General features: G+C 60.7%; 10 protein-coding genes across 10 annotated transcripts; 5 read left to right on the top strand and 5 right to left on the bottom strand.

The window, feature by feature from the left end:
- Positions 1-415: 415 nt before the first annotated feature.
- THITE_124330 (uncharacterized protein) lies at positions 416-1,442 on the bottom strand (the record flags this gene model as incomplete). The annotated part of the gene is made up of 4 exons (XM_003657625.1): positions 416-580; positions 666-717; positions 792-1,242; positions 1,343-1,442. 4 exons carry the CDS (start codon positions 1,440-1,442, stop codon positions 416-418), a joined length of 768 nt encoding a protein of 255 aa, XP_003657673.1.
- A 1,101-nt stretch (positions 1,443-2,543) lies between these two features.
- Positions 2,544-3,523, top strand: THITE_2092846 (uncharacterized protein; the record flags this gene model as incomplete). The annotated part of the gene is made up of 2 exons (XM_003657626.1): positions 2,544-2,737; positions 2,875-3,523. 2 exons carry the CDS (start codon positions 2,544-2,546, stop codon positions 3,521-3,523), a joined length of 843 nt encoding a protein of 280 aa, XP_003657674.1.
- A 109-nt stretch (positions 3,524-3,632) lies between these two features.
- THITE_2123577 (uncharacterized protein) lies at positions 3,633-6,452 on the bottom strand. The gene is made up of 2 exons (XM_003657627.1): positions 6,203-6,452; positions 3,633-6,110 (listed from the first exon to the last, which is right to left on the bottom strand). Exons 1-2 carry the CDS (start codon positions 6,312-6,314, stop codon positions 3,742-3,744), a joined length of 2,481 nt encoding a protein of 826 aa, XP_003657675.1. The 5' UTR covers positions 6,315-6,452; the 3' UTR covers positions 3,633-3,741.
- Positions 6,453-6,602: 150 nt separating this feature from the next.
- On the top strand, positions 6,603-8,512 carry THITE_2123579 (uncharacterized protein). Its single transcript, XM_003657628.1, has 2 exons — positions 6,603-7,357; positions 7,410-8,512. The coding sequence occupies exons 1-2, from the start codon at positions 6,665-6,667 to the stop codon at positions 8,382-8,384; spliced, it is 1,668 nt and encodes a 555-aa protein (XP_003657676.1). The 5' UTR covers positions 6,603-6,664; the 3' UTR covers positions 8,385-8,512.
- A 65-nt stretch (positions 8,513-8,577) lies between these two features.
- On the bottom strand, positions 8,578-9,577 carry THITE_2123581 (uncharacterized protein). Its single transcript, XM_003657629.1, has 2 exons — positions 9,134-9,577; positions 8,578-9,051 (listed from the first exon to the last, which is right to left on the bottom strand). Exons 1-2 carry the CDS (start codon positions 9,492-9,494, stop codon positions 8,726-8,728), a joined length of 687 nt encoding a protein of 228 aa, XP_003657677.1. The 5' UTR covers positions 9,495-9,577; the 3' UTR covers positions 8,578-8,725.
- Positions 9,578-10,110: 533 nt separating this feature from the next.
- THITE_2123583 (uncharacterized protein) lies at positions 10,111-11,628 on the top strand. The gene is made up of 3 exons (XM_003657630.1): positions 10,111-10,391; positions 10,466-10,571; positions 10,812-11,628. The coding sequence occupies exons 1-3, from the start codon at positions 10,252-10,254 to the stop codon at positions 11,535-11,537; spliced, it is 972 nt and encodes a 323-aa protein (XP_003657678.1). The 5' UTR covers positions 10,111-10,251; the 3' UTR covers positions 11,538-11,628.
- A 346-nt stretch (positions 11,629-11,974) lies between these two features.
- On the bottom strand, positions 11,975-14,244 carry THITE_50690 (glycoside hydrolase family 15 protein; the record flags this gene model as incomplete). The annotated part of the gene is made up of 6 exons (XM_003657631.1): positions 11,975-12,030; positions 12,097-13,188; positions 13,248-13,379; positions 13,435-13,508; positions 13,567-13,936; positions 13,995-14,244. 6 exons carry the CDS (start codon positions 14,242-14,244, stop codon positions 11,975-11,977), a joined length of 1,974 nt encoding a protein of 657 aa, XP_003657679.1.
- Positions 14,245-15,869: 1,625 nt separating this feature from the next.
- Positions 15,870-17,414, top strand: THITE_2123585 (uncharacterized protein). Its single transcript, XM_003657632.1, has 2 exons — positions 15,870-16,192; positions 16,265-17,414. The coding sequence occupies exons 1-2, from the start codon at positions 16,150-16,152 to the stop codon at positions 17,203-17,205; spliced, it is 984 nt and encodes a 327-aa protein (XP_003657680.1). The 5' UTR covers positions 15,870-16,149; the 3' UTR covers positions 17,206-17,414.
- A 744-nt stretch (positions 17,415-18,158) lies between these two features.
- Positions 18,159-20,474, top strand: THITE_2123588 (uncharacterized protein). Its single transcript, XM_003657633.1, has 2 exons — positions 18,159-20,329; positions 20,421-20,474. Exon 1 carries the CDS (start codon positions 18,226-18,228, stop codon positions 20,251-20,253), a length of 2,028 nt encoding a protein of 675 aa, XP_003657681.1. The 5' UTR covers positions 18,159-18,225; the 3' UTR covers positions 20,254-20,329; positions 20,421-20,474.
- A 180-nt stretch (positions 20,475-20,654) lies between these two features.
- On the bottom strand, positions 20,655-21,660 carry THITE_2171570 (uncharacterized protein). The gene has a single exon (XM_003657634.1). It carries the CDS (start codon positions 21,389-21,391, stop codon positions 21,128-21,130), a length of 264 nt encoding a protein of 87 aa, XP_003657682.1. The 5' UTR covers positions 21,392-21,660; the 3' UTR covers positions 20,655-21,127.
- Between the last annotated feature and the right edge of the window lie 264 nt (positions 21,661-21,924).

Consider the following 21,924-nt stretch of genomic DNA (forward strand, 5'->3'; position numbering starts at 1 on the left):
TCCGGCAGATGGCAGGCCCGATGCGACGCGAGCACTGGAGCGAGCCGGCGGGCAGTGGCCACTTGTCTACTTCTCCGTTTCCTATTTACCTTTCTCTGGTCATGGGTGTCTGATATTGCTTCGAACCTTAGCAAGCTTTGTAATACTTAGTTGGTAGCGTGACGCTACCGAGAGCACATGGTGTCAATACATAGCAATCCGGTCAAAGGACAGTGAGGCAGCAAATAGCTTATGTAGCTGGTTTTCCCCGACAGTCATTTCATGAAGAAGCTGTGTTTTGCAGTTCCTGCTGGCGCCGGTTGAGAACACTTCGCCTTGATATATCCAAGTTGTCGGCGGTGTGATGTCCAAAACAAGTCACCCTCACCCCTACCTGACTATGTGCAATTCCAGAGATCCAGGAAATACGCCAGACCTAGTTCTGCACCGGTACATGGTACTTGGCCCCGAAGCCCTTGTCGTCGCGCCAGTCCATGTCCATGACGTGCTCCATAGTGCCGGCCACGGCCTCGGCGATCGCCGTGCCGTTCTCGTACTTGGCCCTGACGAACGCGAAAGTGAGGTCCAAGCCGGCCGTGACCTATTTCAGCGCCGTTAGCCTTGCACGAGAGTCCACTGGAAAGGGAGGAAGTGTTAGAGCACAGCGACAGCCAGCAAGAACTTACCCCTGAGGACGTCCAAACTTTGCCGTCCTCGACCCAGCGGGCCGGCGAGACCCTAGTCAATTAGCCTCTCGAGCGAGTCCAACTCGTAATAACGGGGCCGGTTCCACGAGCAAAAGAAAAACTCACCACTTCACGTTGGGCCCCATCGGCGTAATGGTCGACCAGGCAGCCTTGTTGGTGGTCGCGCGGTGGCCGTCCAGTACGCCCGACTGGGCGGCGATGCCGGCGCCGGTGCAGATGGTGATCAGGTACTGCAGCTTGGGAAACACCCTGCGGATGTAGACGAGCTCGGGTCCCAGGTCCGGGCTGCGGGCGGCGGCGCCGCCGGGGACGATCAGCACGTCGAGCGGCGGGTCGTCGTCGTAGGTGTGCGTGGGCACGATGGTCGGGAAGAAGGACGAGTTGAAGCGGTTCATGGCCGCGCTGACCGGCGCCGTGCTCACGGGCTCGCGCGTGCGTCCTAGCATGGCCAGCTCGAGGTGCGTCTGCCGGGAAAGGGCCTGCAGGATGTCGAGCGGCGCGAAGACGTCCATGACGTCGAAGGCTCGCGGGAGGAGGAAGCCATAGCGGACGGGGCCTTGTTTGGGCGGAGTGGCAGTGCCGTTGTCTAGTTGGTGTTAGTGATTGTATTCAGGGGGGAAGTTCAGGGGTTGGAGGGAAGGGGGTTTGCATGCCACAGCTGTTGGACTCCGACTTCTGGGTGACAACTCCTCCCATGACAGGAGCGAGAAGCGAGAGTGAGAAGAGCAAGGTGCTGGCAAGAGTGGGCAACATCATGTTGACTATGAGATGGAGGGAGGCCGAAGCGGGTTCCGAAGCGATATATCAGACTAGTTCAGGGGCTATAAACAAAAGCTCTGACTCCTCTTAAGGCGAGCCTCAGGGTCTGACAAGGGGTAAGGTGAAGTGAGGAGCACATGTCGATGTGCCACGGCGGACTTGGTCCGCCTTTTCTATTCCATCGCCAACTGCATCAACACATACACCTGGCCGCAGCAAGTGAAGCTTCTGCCCACGGCGATGCCATCAAGTGGAATGTCCGCAAAGAGCCACGGAAGCAACAAGCCCGCGATGTTGGACGTCCAGCAGCGGCCGCCACATCCCTAATCCCCGAGACCCATTGAAAAGGAGCGATTGCCATGTCCAGCACATGCAGGAGACTGGGAAATGAGAAGGCAGGAATGGCGGAGGTCGGATCTTGACATCGGATGAACAGATGAACGGGGCATCCACGAAGCAGGACGAAATGTGGCCATTCAGCTGCCCTGTTCCGATCCGAAGGGCGGGACGAACGGCGCTCAAAGATGGCCTTGCTCTCAGACAAATCTTATGGTTTCGTCGAGAATGGGAAGGAGGGAGAAAGCATATGCAGGCGAGCAATTGCACCTGCTCGCTTTTCGAGCAGATATGCGCATGTTTCTGTCGGTCGCTCACAGGTCCAGGTTGCACCTGACATCTCTGCCAAGACGGGACGGCCCTGCAGAAGGTATGAGCACGTTGAATCCTGCCGGAGCGGCGATATGGTGTCCACTCTTTCCAGCTGCCTGTTTGGATGTTGAGAAGGGGGAAGTCCGGGAGCAGGTCCGAGGGAGCTCTGGCGGAGGGTTAGGGCTGGTATCAAAGGTCCGCCAAACTTGACCCCCGATACGCAGCGTGCCTGCCCCGCATCGGGGAAGCTAGGATAGAGCTGCAGTGATAGCAGTGCCCCTCCTTGGTGGGGGATATCATCAAGAGGTGCCGGCTTCGTCAGGCGACTTACAACGGTGCAACACGGCTGAAGTTAACAAATCCCAACCTCGTCGCTACAACACAGCTCGGATTTTGCAAACGCTTTCCATTTCGCTGATTCCGAGCACTACACCAAGCAATTGACACAGCATGGCCGGCATCACCCACTCGCACGACGGCGTCCACTCGCACTCACACTCACACGCGCACGACACCTTCAATCCCGCTGAGCACGGCCACAGCCACGAGATCCTCGACGGGCCCGGCAGCTATCTCAATCGGGAGATGCCCCTGACCGAAGGGCGCGACTGGGCCAACCGGGCCTTCACAATCGGCATTGGCGGGTGAGAACCTTGCTTCCTCCCCGGTCCGCCGTCGCCGGCCCCTACCTACCTCCCTACCTCCCTACCTCCCTACCTCTTTCATCCCTGCCCGCCCAGACTCCCCATTCAAACCTTGTAGTTAACGCTCCCCACACCAGCCCGGTCGGATCCGGCAAGACGGCGCTGATGCTGGCGCTCGCGCGGGCGCTGCGGGCGCGGTACTCGCTGGCGGCGGTGACGAACGACATCTTCACGCGGGAGGACGCGGAGTTCCTGACGCGGCACCGGGCGCTGCCGGCGGGGCGGATCCGGGCGATCGAGACGGGCGGGTGCCCGCACGCGGCGGTGCGCGAGGACATCTCGGCGAACCTGGCCGCGCTGGAGGACCTGCACGCGCGCTTCGCCACCGACCTGCTGCTGATCGAGTCCGGCGGCGACAACCTGGCCGCCAACTACTCGCGCGAGCTGGCCGACTACATCATCTACGTCATCGACGTCTCGGGCGGCGACAAGGTGCCCCGCAAGGGCGGGCCCGGCATCACCCAGAGCGACCTGCTCGTGGTCAACAAGACGGACCTGGCCGACGCCGTCGGCGCCGACCTGGCCGTCATGGAGCGGGACGCGCGCAAGATGCGGGAGGGCGGGCCGACCGTGTTCGCGCAGGTTAAGAAGGGCGTCGGGGTCGACCATATCGTCAATCTGATCTTGAGTGCGTGGCGGGCGAGCGGGGCCGAGGAGGCGACTAAGGCGGCGGGCGGGCCGAGGCCAACGGAGGGGTTGGAGGAGCTTGGCAGCGAAGATGCTTGAGGGTGGGGACGGAGCTAAGTGAAAAGGAACGGCGGAAAGCAAGCATTTGTCGTGTGTATGCGTATGTGGGGAACAATGTCATGATATCCTGTAGTCACGGAGAGGGAACGCTCCGGGCCCGAAACTCAGAAAGCATCCGGCAGCCGTAATATCTCTTTATTCCAATAACGCCGTCATAAAACCCCTTTCAGGACAGTGTATATGTGAAAGCTCATCATTCACTCGACATCTGCATCCATCGCATCCGCCTCGGCTGCCTGCACCAGCGTAGGGTCCAGAAGCGGCCCTTCCAGCGGCCGGGCATTGCGCGGCCACACCCGCTTGTACAAGCTGACACCGATTGTGTCCTGCGGGTTGATCCGCCCGTCGAACGTGGCCTTGAAGTACCCGTGGGTGCCGAGCGGCTCCTTGATGTACCCGCTGCGGCCGCGCTTGGTCCACAGCGGCAGCGCCTTGAACCACTCGACGTCCTCACGGTTGAAGAACATGTACCGGATGGTGACGATCTTCTTGTGGATGTGGTAGGGATGCCCGGTGAGGATGGCCCGCTTGGCGATGACACGGGACGTCGACGGTGGCAGCGTGGTTCCCGTGGCAACGAGGGTCAGGGGAAGAGTGGGTCCCTGTCCTTCCTCCTCGTCTTCCATTTCCGCTCCAGCACTCGGAACGGTCCGCTTGAAGAAGAGCGCCGGCACAGAGCCCCATGTGACTGGGCCCATGAACGTCGCTACGGCGGACTGCCCCGGATGCAAGTAGCGGCAGTACTTGTGGACATTGTTGGGCGTGGTGCCACCTTGCGAAAACAAGGGGTTGATGACGAACCGGCGGGGGCCGTACTGAACGATCAGCTCCTCCTTCGCCTTGATCGACGACGGGAAATCGGAGCTGAGGTTGATTAGGACGTTGACCGCTGTTCGCTTCTGCTCGTGCCTCAGGAGCGAGAAAAGGGTAACCGGCCTGCTCGGGTTGTACGACTTTTGGATCGCTACAGGCACGCCTTTGACGTAGACGTGGACGCGCGTCCCGGGAGCCACGCCGCCGACCAAGGCCTCGCGCGCAGCTCGGATCCGCGATGCTTTGTAGTCCGGGATGCGCAACAGCCGCTGCCACTCCTCCGGCTCAAACGCGCGATCCTCGTCCTCCAGCCACGGGCTTGTCCTCAGGCTCTTGAGACCCCTGTATTTGGCCAGCCTTTCGCGGGCCAGCACCTTCGGGTGAAGCTCGATCTCGTCGGGGAATTCCAAGTCATCTTCGGCCTCCGTTCTCTTGCTCTTCCGGTACGCCTCCAGCGCCCTGGCGTCTTCGTCCTCATCGGGCTCGATGAAGGCTACGGACTGAGGGTACTCGGACGGCCCAGCCTCCGTCATGGCGTCCCCAGCGAGACCCTCCATTCCGTCTTCCGGCCGCGCTTCTTCCTCTCCCTCGGCGTCTTGCATGTCGTAATCTTCCAAATCGGAGCCCGAGTCCGACACGTCCTCGTCGGCCAAGAACCATGCGGCTTGGTACTTGGATGTACCTTTGGGAAGTTTCTTCGGCATGGGAAGTTCCTCGACCCGGTCGTCGTCCGAGAAGTAGTGATGGTCATCCAGCAACACACCCTTCCTGGATGTTGTCACGGTTGTAGCAGCATCCATGTCCTCGTCACCATCCCCCATGGCCGCCTCCTCCGGCGCAAGGTCGTCGAGGGTATCCCGCTCTTCGGTCGGGAGCTCGAGCGTCTCCTCCTCGGCGCCGTCCTCCACATTCATCGTGTCCTCGCCTTTCCTTTTCCGCGTCGCAAGCGGCGCCGCCGTAATTTTTTCGATCTGGAAAGTTCCCCAATCGCCCACTTGCACCAACCTGTCCGCCTTCAAGCCCCTGCCCCTGACGACACCGGTCAGGATGGTGGGCGCCAAGCCCGAGGTCGCCCACTGGATGTCCTCGACCAGCATCCAGCTTCGCTCATCCCTCCAGCGGACGCCCTTGGGCGTAGTGCTGCACAGAGACCGCATCAAGTTCGCGCATTCTTGACGGTTGTCGAGACTGTAGATCTTCTCTTGTTCGGGGTGAAAGTGTGTGATGTATGACTTGAGGGACGAGACCACCGACAGCCGCTGCTTGGCCGGCTCGATCTTGTTCAGCCCCTGGACAACCGTGAAGAGGGTCGACATGCCTTGGCCTTCGACGCTCCGCAAAATCAGCTCGCCAAGGTCATCGACCTCCACCTCGGCCGAGAGCACGAGGACGATAAAGTCGGCGACCCGCGCAGCATCCAGACACGCAGTAAGGTCCCTGCTGAGCGGGACATACTGCAGCTTCTGCTTGAACCTGTCCACGGGCACTCGGAAGCACCCATCGTGCACCTCGGCTTCAATGTCGACACTCCCGTTCAGGCTCCGGATAGCGGCGGCGGCGTCCGAGTCGGCGCAGAGCGGGATGACGGCGACGTTTCGGGGGGCTCCGTCCTTTCCAGCAAAGATGGACGCCTCCTTCTGGTGTTCGCGGGCCTTCTCCAGCTGCCTCTGCTTGGCCTGGTTTCGCCGGTCGAGCTTCGACATGACTTGCTGGTGCGGCGTCTTGCGCTGTCCCTTTTCGCCTGAGATCCGGCCTGAACGAGTCGAAGAAGGTCAGCACCGACCGAGACTTGTTTGGTTTGTTTGTTGGACCGCATTTGCAATCAACGGTCTGCGTGAGCCATACCCTTGGCCGCATTTCGCAGCTGGCCCTTGGTTGCCTTCCGTGACTTGAACGGCTTGTGCGTTGTCTTGGTCGTGGGCCTGTGCGAGTGCCCGCTGCCAACGGCGCCCGGCATCTTTCCGTCGCCGCCGGCTTTAAATCGGTAGGGAAGGGACGCCACTTTGGTCAGGATCCAGACGGCAACCGGTGGAGGTACACAAGATCCCAGGTTGAGATTTACAGGCAAACTTGAAGGGGGAACAGCGAGGGGCGGTGATGGCGGGGCAGTGGTTCTTGGGCCCTTTTTTTCCACCTGTGTGCATATCTTATCGCGTCTTGTGCGACCAATCAGCAACCAGGACTGGAACTTTTTAGTGGGCCCATCCTAAAAATGTCGGACGCCAGTGCTCTTGACTTGCGATCGGCTGCTTGCTATGCTACCAGTGCCGGCCGTTCCCCCCAATTGTACCATTAACGCTCGACACCATGGACACAACAGACACCAACGACGCGCCCCTGGCTAGGGTCGAACAGCCCAACGGGGCTCTGGCCGTCAACAATGCGCGCACCGAGTTCCGGTCCAGAGCCGAGATTGATCGCATCCGCCGCCTCAAGCAGGCGCAGCTAGCCTACGGCCGCGGCCGCCGCATCGACGTCAAGAGCGTCAAGGACAAGAAATTGCGGCGCAATCTCAACAACCTCGAGAACAAGTACAAGACGGCGGCCTTGAAGGCCAAGGAGGCCGAGATCCTGCTCGAGAACTCGTCCGGCTTCCTAGAGCCCGAGACAGAACTCGAGCGGACCTACAGGGTGCGCCAGGATGACATCCAGAAGGAGGTCGCCATCGAGGTGGCGCAGAAGAAGTTCGAGCTGAAGCTCGATGCGCTTGGCCCCTATGTGTGCGAGTACAGCAGGAACGGGCGGGATCTGATCTTGGCGGGGCGGAAAGGCCATGTCGCGACCATGGACTGGCGGGAGGGCAAGCTTGGCTGCGAGCTGCAGCTGGGTGAGACGGTCCGGGATGCCCGCTTCCTGCACAACAACCAATTCTTCGCGGTGGCTCAGAAGAAGTACGTTTACATATACGATGCCAACGGCGTCGAGATCCACTGCTTGAGAAAGCACGTCGAGGTCTCGCACATGGAGTTTCTTCCCTACCACTTCCTCCTAGCGACTTTGGTAAGTGCCACAAAGGGATATTGGAAAACGGCCATAATTGACGTCCCCGCAGAGCATAAGCGGTCAGTTAAAGTACCAAGACACATCCACCGGTCAAATCGTCGCCGAGATCCCGACCAAACTTGGAACGCCCGTCTCCCTAACGCAGAACCCGTATAACGCCATCCTACACATCGGCCAGCAGAATGGCACGGTCACATTGTGGTCACCGAACTCGTCACAGCCGTTGGTTAAACTTCTCGCCCACAGAGGGCCTGTGCGGTCACTTGCAGTCGACCGGGAGGGACGATACATGGTGTCGGCAGGGCAGGACAACCGGATGGCCATCTGGGACATCCGAAACTTCAAGGAGGCCGTCTCCAGCTACTTCACCAGATCACCCGCGTCGTCCGTCGCAATATCAGACACGGGCCTCACGGCGGTCGGGTGGGGGACCAAGACGACCGTCTGGAAGGGCCTCTTCTCGAAGGAGAAACCGGTGCAAGAAAAGGTCCAGAGCCCCTACATGACGTGGGGCGGCGATGGCCAGTCGATCGAGCGCGTACGGTGGTGCCCGTTCGAGGACGTGCTCGGCATCGGGCACTCCCAGGGCTTCTCGTCCATCATCATCCCCGGCGCTGGCGAGGCCAACTACGACGCGCTCGAAGTCAACCCGTTCGAGACCAAGAAGCAGCGGCAGGAGGGCGAGGTCAAGGCCCTGCTGAACAAGCTGCAGCCCGAGATGATCGCGCTCGACCCCAACTTCATCGGCAACCTGGACCTGCGGTCCGAGAAGCAGCGGCAGGCCGAGAGGGACCTGGACGCCCCGGCGGTGGACATCGCCGAGGAGATCCGGAACCGGGCGCGGGGGAAGAACAGCGCGCTGAAGAAGTACCTGCGCAAGCAGCGCAAGAAGAACATCATCGACGAGAAGCGACTCAAGGTCGAGGAGATGTACAAGGAGATGCAGGAGAAGAAGGACGAGCGGCACAAGGAGCGGCAGGCCCAGCTGGGGCCGACGCTGTCGAGATTCGTGCGGAAGGAGTAGGAAGTAATGATACCCGGATGACCTGGCCATGCATGCTATTCCGTGATGGCAAGGTGCTGTGTGGGAGGCTTACTCCTCTGTCGTAGCACTCACTCCGTGCGGTATTGGGGTATCAACCAAGACCCAGCGCCGGTCCGTCGTAGTGGCGTCGCGTCTCGCACTACCTTGCGATTCCTTCCCATCTTTGCCACCACATAATAACAACGCCGACCTGTTGCCAACAATGAGTCGCCGTGACCCAGAACCCGGACCGTTATGCGCCTGCCCATCCATTCTATCAAACTCCATACTCTTTTGCTTTTTTTCCCCAGTCTAGGACTTTCCATATTCCCTGTAATCTCTCACAAGAGCTTCAAATGCCCCGTCACCGCATCGACTATGCTCTTCGGCGCCGGCCCGACGCCGAGCACGGTCCTGCTCCCGGACGCGATCTGCGTCCTGCCGGCGTCGGTGATCACCTCGGCCGTCACCCCGAGGCTCCGGGCCCGGCCCATCAGCTCCAGCAGCTCGTCCTCGCTCTTAACCTGCACGGCGATCTTGGCCTGCCCGAGCCGCTCCCACTGGCGCAGGATCTTGGCGTCGGCCGACTGCGGGCGTGCCTGCGCGGCGCGCAGCAGCGACTTGTAGCACGCGAGCGTGGCATGCGAGCATTGCGCGGCGATCTTGCCTGCGAGCCGCAAAGTGAAACGTTTAGCCAGGGTCAATTAAAGCGACGGAGACGAAAAAGAAGGGAAAGAAAATGAACCTACCCTTCGTCATCCCCAAATCCGTCCTGACCACCAACACCAATTTACACTCCTCATTCGGATTAAACCGCCTCCCCGCCGCCGCGGCCACCGCCCCTTCCCCGGGACCCGCACTCGCCCGCAAGCCCTGGCGGCGGTCGGCGTCCTCGCCGTTGGCCCAGTTGGGCGCGTGGTCCAGCAGCGACTCGTCCTCGTCGACATCCGACTCTTCGCTCTCGACCGGGTCCTGCAGGTTGGCGGCGCGCTCGGCCGCCAGCGCCGGCGACACCAGCCAGCCGCGCACCGCGTACACGCCGAGCCCGAAGCCCGTCAGCAGGGCGATGATGCTGGTCGTCACCACCACCGCGGAGGATACCTCGGACATGGCGTGTGTCTTTTGTCTTTCTTTTGTTTTCTTTTCCTCCTTTGTCCTTGAGGGTGGATGGGCGGTTTGGGCGGGAGGTAAGGAGGGACGCGGCGGGAAACAAATCGGGGTCGTGGCTAGCGGGCAGTTCCGGTCCGCTCTGCTAGGTCGGTCGGGTCTTGAATCGGGTGCAAACACTGGTCGTGTGCCAATGTATTCCGTACACTGAGTGAATGTTTAAGTTGCGGGTCCTGCCTCGAGAATGCAAGCTTGCCGGGACCCACCGTCCGGAGACCCACAGACGGAGGTTCACGGTCCACCTCCGGCCGGGGGGTCGGATGCCGGTGAGAGACATCTTCGCAGCCCAATCTCGTCTATGCGGTATTGTCGATTGCATGCCAAACTTCCAGCTAATAGTCATATAGGAAGGAGTAAAAGATCAATCCATCTTCCTGAGGGCAGGATAAAATCCAATGTTTTAGACGGCAGAGGATAATACAGTGCATGCGCCGGAGTACACTGTCCCAGCTTATCGGAGCAGCTACTTTGTTCAGTGCAGGCACAATAAAAGTACAGTTGCGCACACTGTGTGCTCAATGCTCGCATCACCCCACCTTCTCACTTACTCTGGGTGCCGCTCAAAGATAGCGTACCCCTCTCGCTCACTGAACCTCTTTGAAGTGGCCGAAACAGAACTTAGACAACAGTGCTCCCGTGATGGGCTCATGACACTGGCTTGAGGGCGTTGCTCAGTGCACCACATCAAACCCTGAAAGACATGGCCCAGCCCCGCACCGTCATCATTGGCATCAGCGGCTGCTCCTCCAGCGGCAAGACCACGCTGGCCCGGCTACTACGCGACATCTTCCCCGAGACCTTCATTCTCCATGAAGACGACTTCTACAAGCCCGAGTCAGAGTACATCCCCCCATACCCCTTTCTCCCTTTGTCCACTCCTGCTGACTCCGCCGAACCCCCCCTCCCCCAACAAGACTCCCTCACAAAGATGGATTCCTCGACTGGGACTGTCTTGAAGCAATCTCCATCCCCGACCTCGAGGCTGCCCTGCGCCACATCCGCGAAACGGGCTCAGTACCAGTCAGTCCCAACGTGTCCCCCTCCGCAACCACCGCCATCTCTTCTTGCCCCCCCAGATCCGCCTCGCTCTCCCACCGCAGCAACCACGGCTGTCCCCCTTCCCCTCCCCTCCTGCCTCCCTCGCCGCCCCGTACCCCCCTGGACTCCTCCTCCTCTTCGTCATCCTTGTCCTCGCCGTCGTCGTCGACTAGCTCACTCACCACAACCCCGACCCCACGGGTCCGCCTCCCGCCGACACAGCCCACGCTCCTCTCCATACAAGACCTGAACTCCGTCGGCCCCTGCCCGGCCACGCCCTCGCAGATCGCCGACTGCGCCGCCAGAGTCCGCGCCTGGCTATCCCCAGGCCAGCCGGGCTCGCTCATCTTCCCAGGGGCGGCGTCCCATCCCCCTTCCGAGCCCGCAACCGGCCCCAACCCCAACAACCCCAACCCCAACTCCGACCAACCACAACCCCCAGCAAAACGACCAGCCCCGCCAACCCGCCTCTGCATCCTCGAGGGCTTCCTGCTCTACGCGCCCCGGCCCCACCCGCTGGCGGAGCACGTCACCTCGCTGCTCGACATCAAGCTCTTCCTGCGCGCGAGCCGGGAGGCCGCGCTGCGCCGCCGCGCCGCCCGCGACGGCTACGTCACGCTCGAGGGCTTCTGGAAGGACCCGCCGGGCTACGTCGAGCGGGTGGTCTGGCCCAACTACGTCGACGCGCACCGCTGGCTGTTCGAGGGCGGCGTGGTCGAGGGCGGCCGGGTGGACGCGGCGGTTCTGGCCAGGGAGGGGATTCGGGTCGTTGATCGCGTGGTTCGTCGTTCTGGGGAGGGGGGAAGGGAAAAGGAAGGGGAAGGGGAGGTGGTGGAGGTGGAGCAGGAGGAGGATGTGGAGTTTGGGAAGGTGTTGGAGTGGGCTGTGAGGGTGGTCATGGAGGAGTTGGAGCGGATCTGCTTGCCGCGGAATGAAGTAGGGAAGTGAAAGGGAGGGAGGAGCAGGGGTGTGCGACTTTTATGAATTATAGAGGAGAGGGGAGGCGAGAGTGGGAAGACGGCGTATAAGGGCCGGTAGACATGATGGATTTGTCCCGTGATAATAGACTTGGCGACAAATGCTGGAGCCTGCTGTTTAGATTGGGTTCCTGAATTAGGCATGCAACGAGTATGGAACGGCGGGACGGAGACTCGAATTTCCTGGTGACCACTGCTCATGCTGGTCGGATTCATGTCGATGAACCAAATGCTCGGTGGAGCGTGTCGTGTAATGATGCTGTCTACGGACCTAAAAGCCGGATAATTATCGTCAACCGGCTTCCCTTCTTATCCCCCTTCCGGCCGGTCACCCCTCCGATCCGTCATCATCACCCACTAACTCACCCCCTATCACCCACGAAACTCCAAATGGCGGGTTCTCCCCTCCTACCGCCAAGTACCATTCACCGTCTGCGCCGGGCACGGCACTACCTCCCCACTTCCTTCTTTCCCACCACACGACGACCCCGTCCCCGTCCCCGTTGCCGTCCCCGTCCCGCCCGCCGCACCAACAGCCAGAACCAACCTGCGATCCGGATCCGACTCCCACACCACGCTCCCATCCGGCTGCACCTTGACATACTTATACAGCACCGTCCGGCCCGCCGCGTCTGCGCCCGCTGATATCGGCACGGTGATGCTCCACAGCGGATCCGCGGCCGAGTACGCGGACGCAGACAGCGGCACTGCGCGCACCGGGTCCCACGCGCCGAGCTCCGGCGCGCTGCCGACCACCCTCACCGCCTCGCCCCAGCGGGTCGCCACGCGCGCGTGGAACGCGACGTAGACGGTCGCCGCGTCCGCGGCGGCGCAGCAGCCCGAGGGTAAAGGTGCGGGAGCAGCCGGGGGGGTCGCGGTCGGGTTGGGGGTCTGGCTGGGCGGGAAGGGGGAGGCGGAGGACGCCGCGGCGGTGGCGGGGGCGTAGCTGCCCGCGACTTGGACGCGGGCGCAGGTGCTCGGGAGGGTTGGGCCGTGGGCGGCCGCGGCCGACCAGCCTGGCGTGGGGACGATGCCCGCGCGGCGGTCGGCGGCGGAGAGGAAGGCCGCGTACGACCAGGTCAGGTCGGCGGCGGAGGTGGGCGCGCCGGTGGCGCGGTCGTATTGCTCGGCTAGAGAGCCGTCCGCGGGGGTGTACTTGGCTGCGACGGCCATGAAGTCGTCGGCGTAGGCGGAGACGGCGGAGAGGATGGCTTGGTAGGTCTGGGAGGACGAGGGGTAGGTGCCGGCTGCGAGCGAGGGGACGAGGTCTTGGAAGAAGGTCAGCGAGAGCGGGGTCACGGTGATGGAGCCTTGTTTCTTCCAGACGTAGATGGCGTCGTAGAGCTGCTCGGCCGTCGCGAAATTGGCGAGGTACCACGGGTTGCCGTTGAAGTAGACGTCTTCGGCGTATCGGCCCACGGCGACGGCCCTGCCTTGGGGGATGCCCGCATTGATGGGATAGAGGGAGCGGAACGAGTCGACGTAGGCCTTGTGGTTCGACAGGGCCTTGTCGCTGCATGGCTGGAACGTCGTGGCGTCGCAGCCCACGGCCGGATCAAAGGTGTGGATCGATGCCAGGACAGAGTTGACGTCCTTGCCAGTCCGAGCCGTGCCGGTGTTGACTACCCGGTTGTCAGACGAGCGCGGCTACCCAGTCGGTGTGTTGCTGACCGAAACTTACTGTTGGAGACAACGTAGCCGCCATCAGCCTTCCAAAAGGTCTGCTGAAAGCATAGGATGTGTGGGGCAGCAGTGATGCAGGCGCGGCATTCGGTGCCCAGCTGGGCGGCAAGAGCAGCGCCCTCGACGAGAGCTGTTGTTCCGTGTCAGTTTGTGGTTCGAGCGCGAACCTCAGAACAAAAACTGACCCCTGTGGTTGCTGGCAATGGTGAAGAACGAGCTGCAGGGAACCTCTTCCCAGAGATCGAAGCCTGTCTCGTTCCTGAACAGCGTTAGTGTCCCGAAGACTGCCAAGTGGTTGGAACCTCGGGACGACCTACCAGTACTGGGCAATGTAAGCCAGATCGTTCTTGATCACGGGCCAGACTACGTCCTTGGCCGTTGAGGCGTAGCCGTTGCCAATCAGCCACTTGGCATACCGGGCGAGCGCGATAGCCCGCAGAGCAGGGCCGTCCCTTTGGGGCCGGCCCCACTGGCCGGAGAACGGCGTCAGGTCGACCATGAATTTGGGCTCGCCGAGACCAGCGCCGTCGGCGAGGCTGCCCGAGGGGTTTGAGACCTCCTGGAGCTTGGCCTGGGCGACAACGTAGTTCTGAATGGCGCTCTGCAAGGTGGCCGAGTAGTTGCGGGCGAGCGAGTCCACGACGCCCGTGAGAACGAGGGCAGCGTCTCTGGTCCACGTGTACCAGTCTACTGCGTCTCAGCATGCTTGCGCCGTCGAAGTTCAGACTTCAGGGCGCTCACTTACAGTCCGGGTTGGACTTGGAGGGGCTCGCAACCACGACGCCCGACGCAGCACCGGCCGCCGCGCAGCCGTCGGGGCCGACATTGCAGAGCAGCTTGCTCCAAGCGACGGACGTCTCGCTGCTGATGAACGAGTCGACGAACCGCTGGAGCAGGGCGCCCTCCCGCCTAGCGCGGGGATCGGCTTCGGGGCGTCCGAGGACGGCCTGGACGGCGCACGCACCCAGAACGAGCAGGGACGAGAAGGCGTGCATGGCGGGCAGGAGGAATCCAGATGCGTTGGAATAGTTGGAGGGGACGAGGCTTTGAGCATAGACTGCTAGGCCGTCCATGACTAGCCCGTCTTATGCTCGTGGAGCACCAGTCCCCTTCTCATCTGCATTGGGGTCAGCCAACGGGCTGGTCCTGATGTAAGTCGTGTTAAGTCGCACTGCGCTGGTTCCACGATGTTGCGCTGGATGTTGCGCATGCAGGCAAAGGGTCGACATCCATTCGGCAGTGGCTAAGGGCCGGTGCTTGGCCGGTGCTTCTTGCCGCGATTCCACGCTCCGTGACCGTCAAGTCGGTCGCGTCTGCCGCAGTGCAATGCAGAGAGGGCTCAGCTCGGCGGTTGCCGGTCTTGACCTGACAGATAGGGCCTCTTCTCGGCTCGCCAAGGTCCGTGATGTTGGGAAAAAGGCATCGGAGAGGCGCCGATATGGTTGTTGTTGCCGGTCGGCCCGGGGTACTATGCTCTCTAGTCTCTACGGAATACGTCACAGCGGAGGCTACCTAACTACCTCCTAGTGTACCCCGGATCCGCCAAGGGAATGACTTGCAGCGGGGTGGGGAGGCTGGGGGAGCAGAGCGTACCTGAACGATTGCAGATGAACTGAGTGTTTCCACACTGGCCTGCCTAACCAACAAAAATACGATGTAGTCAAACACATGGAAGACATACCGATCAATGGCAATGGGCTGGGAGACGATATCATCTTCTCTGCCTGAAGGGAAACAAACAGCTCCTGCTCGCTGTAAATCCGTACTTTCGTACAATGGGTTGGCACAGGTTCATGACAGTTGCTCCCCCGGGCCCCTTTTTATGCAAGCCAAAAGCTCCCATCCGTACCGAAGGCTTCGAGACGGACATTCGTGCCTGCCAAGCAACACTGACGACCTGCTACCGTGGTAGTTCCGTGGTAGTTCCGGCTCCACGAATGCATCGAATCGGGCCGTCGAGCGCTCGACTGAACGCTCGACTGAACTTTAAGTAACCCTATGCGTACCTTCCACAGATTACGGATGACACAGCGGGAGTGACGGGACTGTGATGACCCTCCTCCGCATCCGAAGCCTGGGCAAGCAATTGTTAAAGTGGGGCATCGCATGGCGGCTTCTACCAAAACGGAAACTTGCGCCGAACCGAGTACAGGAGACGCGATCAGCGCCAGAAAAAGTTAGTCCATCACATGCTCGAGACGACTGCCACAACCACAGCAATGTCTCCTGCCTGTGCGAGACAACAGGTCAGAGAATTTACTGTTTCCGCAACATTGGGGGCTCCAGGGTGATGCGCGTTGGCTTGCGATGCAGCAAAGCCGAGTTTCTTGTTGACTCTTACCCCTGGGGGATGCCGCAGCTGCGCTGAGTCGAACACGGGACCAGCAGGGACCAGCGGGGCGTGGCTCGGGCACCCTGTCGGCCTTCTTCACATGCCAACCACTACTGTGTGCGCAACGTATGCAACTTCCTGAAACTACACTGTATATCTGCCATTTCCCTGGGGAGCTCGCGCTTCAAGCGCACGTGGTCACCCCGCATCGGCCAAATGCACACTGTGTACACAGTACTTATTCTTTCTCCTACCTGGCATGGGCCATCTGGGGTTTATCCCGTCATCCTTGGACACCCTTGGACGGCCATGGACGACCCTTCTCTGCAACGCCCCCACCCAGAACTTGCTCGCGACAGCCAGCAACACCACACAAACCAGATGGCAAGCTCCTCTCAGTGAGCAACAAAGCTGTCAGCCACTGGGCTTGCCTACGACGGTTAGGCGACATCCCTCCTAATCATTACGTTTCCCGCGCGCCTGGTTGGCGCCTGTTATGCCCCTTGGTTCAGTCTTATGCCGTCGAACAGCCCTCGCTGCGACGTCTCGGTTCGAACTTCACTACACCATGGCCAACCCGTTGGCCTGGGCAGCCACAATGCCTTTTGGGGGTGAGCTTTGAGATTGCCGTCCTTATTGCGCAGGAAATAGGAGCCTAGCCACGCTCACACTCTTCTCACCAGCTGATGTCCCCACGCCGCACCCCCGGGGTGAGGCCGGCCCGCCGCCAGCCGATTCGGAATTGCTCGACCACCAAGCCAGCGAGTTTATGGGCACTTTCTTCGACCATCTCAACGCAGACAACAATATGCGCGCTTGGTTTGACGAAGGGTTGGGCGGTATCTTTACGAACCAGTGGCTCATGGCGCCCCCGCCCGAGGTTGTCGCGCATCAGGTCACACTCGGCTTCCTCGACAGCCTACAACCGGTCAGCAACGGTCTCGCTGGTCTTTCAGACGCTGCGGTTCGGTCGTCGTTGCCTCCAGTCCCGCCGTCGAACACAAAAGCACGGCCCCTAGCCGAGGAGGTGCAGTTTGGCTCGGATCCGAATTTCAACCGGGAGAAGTTCGTCCCGCCGTCCGAAAGCGAGACATCCCAGGCGATGTCGGCACAGCAAATAGCCACACTAGGATGCCTGCAAAGGATATCGGAGGGAGGAAGCGTGGCAGAGAACTCGGAGCAGACAGTCCCATCACCAATAGGCCCCCGCGGCGGCGAGAGTGTCGCGACATCACCACATCCGGCGCCAGCGGCACCCCCAAGTAAACCGGCGCCCCCGCCGCGGAAGAGGAAGAAACCCGGCGCCGAAGCGGAAGCGGCAGCCACCGGCGCCGGCGACGGCACTAAGAAACGTCGCCAGTCCCCTCGCCAAACGCTTACCGGCGAGCAGAGACGGCAGAACCACGTTAGGAGCGAGCAGAACCGGCGCGACCTCGCCAAGGACTACTACACCGAACTGTTGGAAATAGTACCCGGCCTCAAGGACCGCGGCTATACGAGAGCGGTCGCGCTGTCCAAGGTGGCCCAATTCCTGATCGAATTTACTGCTGAAAACCGGATGTTAAAGGAGCGGCTGAGCAGGACGACGGCGGCGAACGGGACACGTCCGTTTCTTGCATCATGATACATACCTAAGGAGGACATTAAAAGTAGTGTAAGCCGTTGCCAACCGCGCGGTGACCATAGTCATAGATGAAAGCGTAACGAAATTTAGCCGCATAGCAGCCGGCAATGATAATAATCGTCACCCTCAGGTAGTACCTCGTCAAATTCCCTGGCTCAGTTGAATCGAGTAGTTATAGTTTCTAAACCTGCAACGGCACCGTTTCCGTGCACTAGAGCAAGCAAACATGGAAGACGAACTGGCTGAGCGGATTCAATAGTCACTGAGATTACGTTTGAGTGCGGGAAAACATTCGGCTGCCTCAGTCCTGGGTACGACAAAAGAACCGAGCAAAGTCACCTCACTGCAGAGTCAAGATGGCGGCGCTTGTCTTGTCTGCCTCTACACAGGAATCGCTTCATGTCACACCAGGGCGCAGCAGAAAGCTGTCCGCTGATCGAGTCGCAGACATCACGCTCGGCACATCATGCAAAGAATGTAGCACAGCCATGGTTTTCCCCAGCCTCATAGACCGACGGTCTCGGCGAACGGCTCGGAATATGGCGTCTCCTAAATCATCCGGTTCACAACGCTCAAGCCTGTTACAGCGAACGGAGCTCCCCGGAGTTCGGTCGATCTTGGACCTGTCGGGAGGAAATTGACATCATGGAAGGGCGAGATGGCTCCTTGGTTACCGAACTGCCGCAGCAATCGACCCTGACCACCGTGGTGGCAGAGGATCGCTGGGCACAGATCCGTGGAGAGAAAGGGAAGAGAAGAAGAGGAAGCTTCCCAGAAAAAAAGTGGTTGCTAAATACTGGCGGAAAATTTGGGAAAGTGGGGCCAGCCTCGCGTGCGCTGCCTGGGGCTTCTGCAGGTTTCGCTCACTAACTCGTTAGTTATCTTATCGCTGCTTGGCACTGGCAGCAGCCTTGCCGGCCTGCCCTGCCAAACTTCCACCCATTCTCCAGCTTCGCGACGGCCTGCGCAGCATCGCCCAATTCCTTAATTCGCGCGACTCCAACCGCACATTTGATCAAAATGGACGCGGCGTCGATTGTGGAGATCAACAAGGTCCGGCTGGCGATGGGCATGAAACCCCTGCCAGTCCCGGGAGCCGCGCCGCCACCCAAAGAGCCGACCCCGGAAAAGGAGACGGGCGACGACGGCCGGCCAGTGAGCACCCTCGAGACTCGCGAGGCCGCCGGCGTCGAGAACTTTCGAAAAGTACAAGAAGCCGCGGCGGCAAAGAGGAAGCGAGAAGAGAAAGCCGCCGCCATCAAGAAGGCACGCGAGCTGGCGCAGCGCTCTGCCGTGGTCGCGGGCAAGGGTCTGGCCGACGACGACGACGACGAGGACTTGGACGTCAAGTCATGGCTCAAGAATCAGAAGAAGCGGCAAAAGAAGATCGAGGCTGCTCGGAAGGCCGAGGAGGAGAAGGCCGCCGCCGAAGCCGCCAAGGCTGCCGCGGCCGAGCACACCGCGGCGGACTTGGCTGGTGTCAAGGTCGCGCACGACATGGCTAGCTTCCTGGGCGGCGACGATCAGATCCTCACGTTGAAGGACGCAGGTGTGCTCGAGAACGAGGAGGAAGGCGACGAGCTCGAGAACCTGGAGCTGCGGGAGCAGGAGAAACTCCAGGAGAGGCTGGATCTCAAGAAGAAGCGACCCGTCTACGATCCCAACGACGTCGACGAGACGGGCGAGATTGGTCTGTTGTCCAAGTATGATGAGGAGATCTATGGCAAGAAGAAGAAGGCTTTTACTCTAGACTCGGTTGCGACGAAGACGGAGCTCGCGGATATCCTCGAGGCGCCAGCAGCCCAAAGGAGGAAGCACCAGGTGGCGGACCTTGATGCTCTCGGTAGGGATCTTTGCAATACGCACAGTGGCCGGCCAGGATCAGTGCTAACCGACGGCGGAACAGAAGACGCGCCTGCGCCGACTTCGGACTATCTAGATCCGTCAGAAGTGAAGGTCAAGAAACCCAAGAAGAAGAAGTCCAAATCGACGCGACGGCGACGAGAGGACGACGACGACGTCTTGTTTGCCGGTGACGCAGCCAATGGCGAGGAGGAAGCGCAGGAAATGGAGGTCGACTCTGGCGCTCCTGCCCCCGCGAAGAAGAGGAAAGTGGTCGACGACGGTTTTGTCGATGACGAAGACCTACAATCATCCCTGGCGCTCCAGAGGAGGGAGGCGTTAAAGAAGAGGAAGAAGACGCGGCCGGAGGACATCGCGAAGCAGCTGCGAGAAGCAGAGAACGCAGACGGAGAGGTTGAAGAGGACAAGGGCGCCGTGATGGACGAGATCAGCAGGTTCGTCGACGGGCTGCGCGCCGAGGCCGAAGAAGAGCGCAAGCCGCGCAGGCTCAAGAGTGAAGAAGCAGTCACCAAGATGAAGGAGGAGTCCTCCGAAGACGAAGAAATGCGCGACGTGGACCACCCCTCGGCTTCCCGCGAGGCGACGCCCCTAGGCGAAGTCCCCGTCACGGGCGTGGAAGAGGAAAAGACGGTCGACCAAGGCCTGGGCGCCACGCTCGCGCTGCTCCGCGACCGGCACCTCATCGAGGAGGGCAGGGGCGCCGAGCTCAACGAGAAGTTCCGGCAGCGGCAGCGCTTCCTCAACGAGCTGCGCCGGCGCATGGACCTGTTCGACCAGGAGACGCGGGCGCAGCGCGAGCGCGACCGGGCCAGCGGGCGGCTGGACCGCATGTCGGCGCGCGAGCGCGAGGAGTGGCAGCGGCAGCAGAACACGATCCGCGACCAGCACCAGTCGCGCGTCATCGACCAGCTCTTCCGCGAGGGGTACCGGCCGGACGTGGAGCTCAAGTACGTCGACGGCGACGGGCGCCGGCTGGACGCCAAGGAGGCCTTCAAGGAGCTGTCGCACCAGTTCCACGGCAAGGGCAGCGGCAAGGGCAAGACGGACAAGCGGCTCAAGAAGCTGGCCGAGGAGAAGAGGCGGATGGCGCAGAGCATGCTGGACGCGAGCCAGAACGTGGGCATGAGCTCGGCCGCGTCGCATCAGATCAAGAAGCGGCGCGAGGCGGGCGTGCGGTTGGCGTAGGCCCCGCGGTATTTACGACTGACTGATGCGCGCGGTTGATTTGGGTCTGTTCTGGGATACCGAGAGTCCAAGAAAGGTGCATCAACCCCTTTTTTATTTTATTTCTGAATACATGGATCTTGCTCTGTACTGACGCCGAGTGAGCATAGTCGTTGACAGCGAGGTAGGTTGTAGAGGGAGAGGTCTGACCCTGGCCAGGCTTCGAACTGTGTGGTTCCAGTGACATGCTGTGGCGTCTTCCCGTCAATGCCATCGTGACATGATACCCCTGGGTGATTGAGCGTATTGTAGGTCCCTACGTTGCGACCAACGTTGCAAAGCCCCCGTAGTTAAGTGAATTGAGCTGAGAGATGCCTTGGCACCGACAAGAGCGGTTGTCTATGAGGTGCCGGGGCAGCGGGCCACGAGCGTCTCCGACTCTTCTGGTTCAATTACAATCCTGGTGCAAGTCGTACTGGTGCATTGAATTCCTCGTCCAACGATGTTGCTCCCGGTTTCATCCCATATCGATTCCCGCCGTTACAGTCCCACACCACGAAGCCGCTTTTCTCGTGCAACTGTGTCAGGTGCGATCTCTGTAGGCCCGTTCCGCGTACACCTGCACACAAACGCATCTCCCGGTTGCACCGCTCGTCCCACGGCTCAACTTGACCCGCAACAGCCAGAGTCGAGAACCGCCCAGGGCACTCGAAGTTGATCCGAAGCCGCTTGCCCCGTTTCCCACACCCATCACGTCCATAGAGGCCGAGAAAAGAGGGTGATGCTCCATCAACCGCCCGTCTCCGTCCCAGATCTTCTCCCCCTCTCGATAGATCCCTCTTCACTTTCCAACAACATCCGCGCCCCCCCTCCAGCCCGGAAAAAAGCCTCGCCCTCACACTGACCCCTCCCCAGCTCCACCACCCTCCAACCCCCGCCCTTCCCCCCGAGCCTCCTTCGCCGCCCCGACACCTCGCCTGGCGGCGCCGCCGCCGGGGTGGAGAAACTCGTCGACGTAGGGCGCCGCGCGCTCGCGGTGGCGCGTCGACACGTACCAGGTCAGCCACAGCACCAGGGCGAAGGTGGTGAGCCAGAGGATGACGAGGCGCGGGGAGCGAGGGCGGCGCGGGGCGTAGGGGGAGAAATATTTGTTTGACATCTTTCTTTTCTTCTTTTCTTCTGTTTTTGGGTTGGAGCAAGGTTATTTGACTACTTTGGTATTGGGGTTGAGTTGGTTGTTAAGGGTTTGTCTTGTCCCGGCGTGGTTGTGCTTGTTGTTGTTGTTGTGGTGTGTGGTTGTCCACCTCTAGGGGTGTGCGCCGAATTGAGGGGCCAGGGCCCCTTGATCGGGATCAAAATGAATATCGAATTGAAATTGGAAGTTCAATTTCTCGGGGTGGCCGTGGGACGGATTTGTGTTGTTGATTTTTCAAGCTTCACGGCAGCTCCAGTGAGAGAAAGGAGCTGTGACGTCGGCTTGAGCTCCACAGTACGTTCGGGACGGAGTATCGCGGCAGGCAGAAGTGGATCCTTCTGGTCATCTCGCTCCTCCCTGGCACTTTCTCTCCTCCAACATCAACAAATGGACCGACCCCCGTTCAACTCGCTGGGGTCACCCGGACTGTAACTGACAGCGTCTGCTCTGTCACTTCAAGCGCTCGGTTTGAATATTGAAATTTCAGGCCGCTCAAT

The sequence above is a fragment of the Thermothielavioides terrestris genome, chromosome 6 (genome assembly GCF_000226115.1).
Source record: "Thermothielavioides terrestris NRRL 8126 chromosome 6, complete sequence".
Lineage (NCBI taxonomy): Eukaryota > Fungi > Ascomycota > Sordariomycetes > Sordariales > Chaetomiaceae > Thermothielavioides > Thermothielavioides terrestris.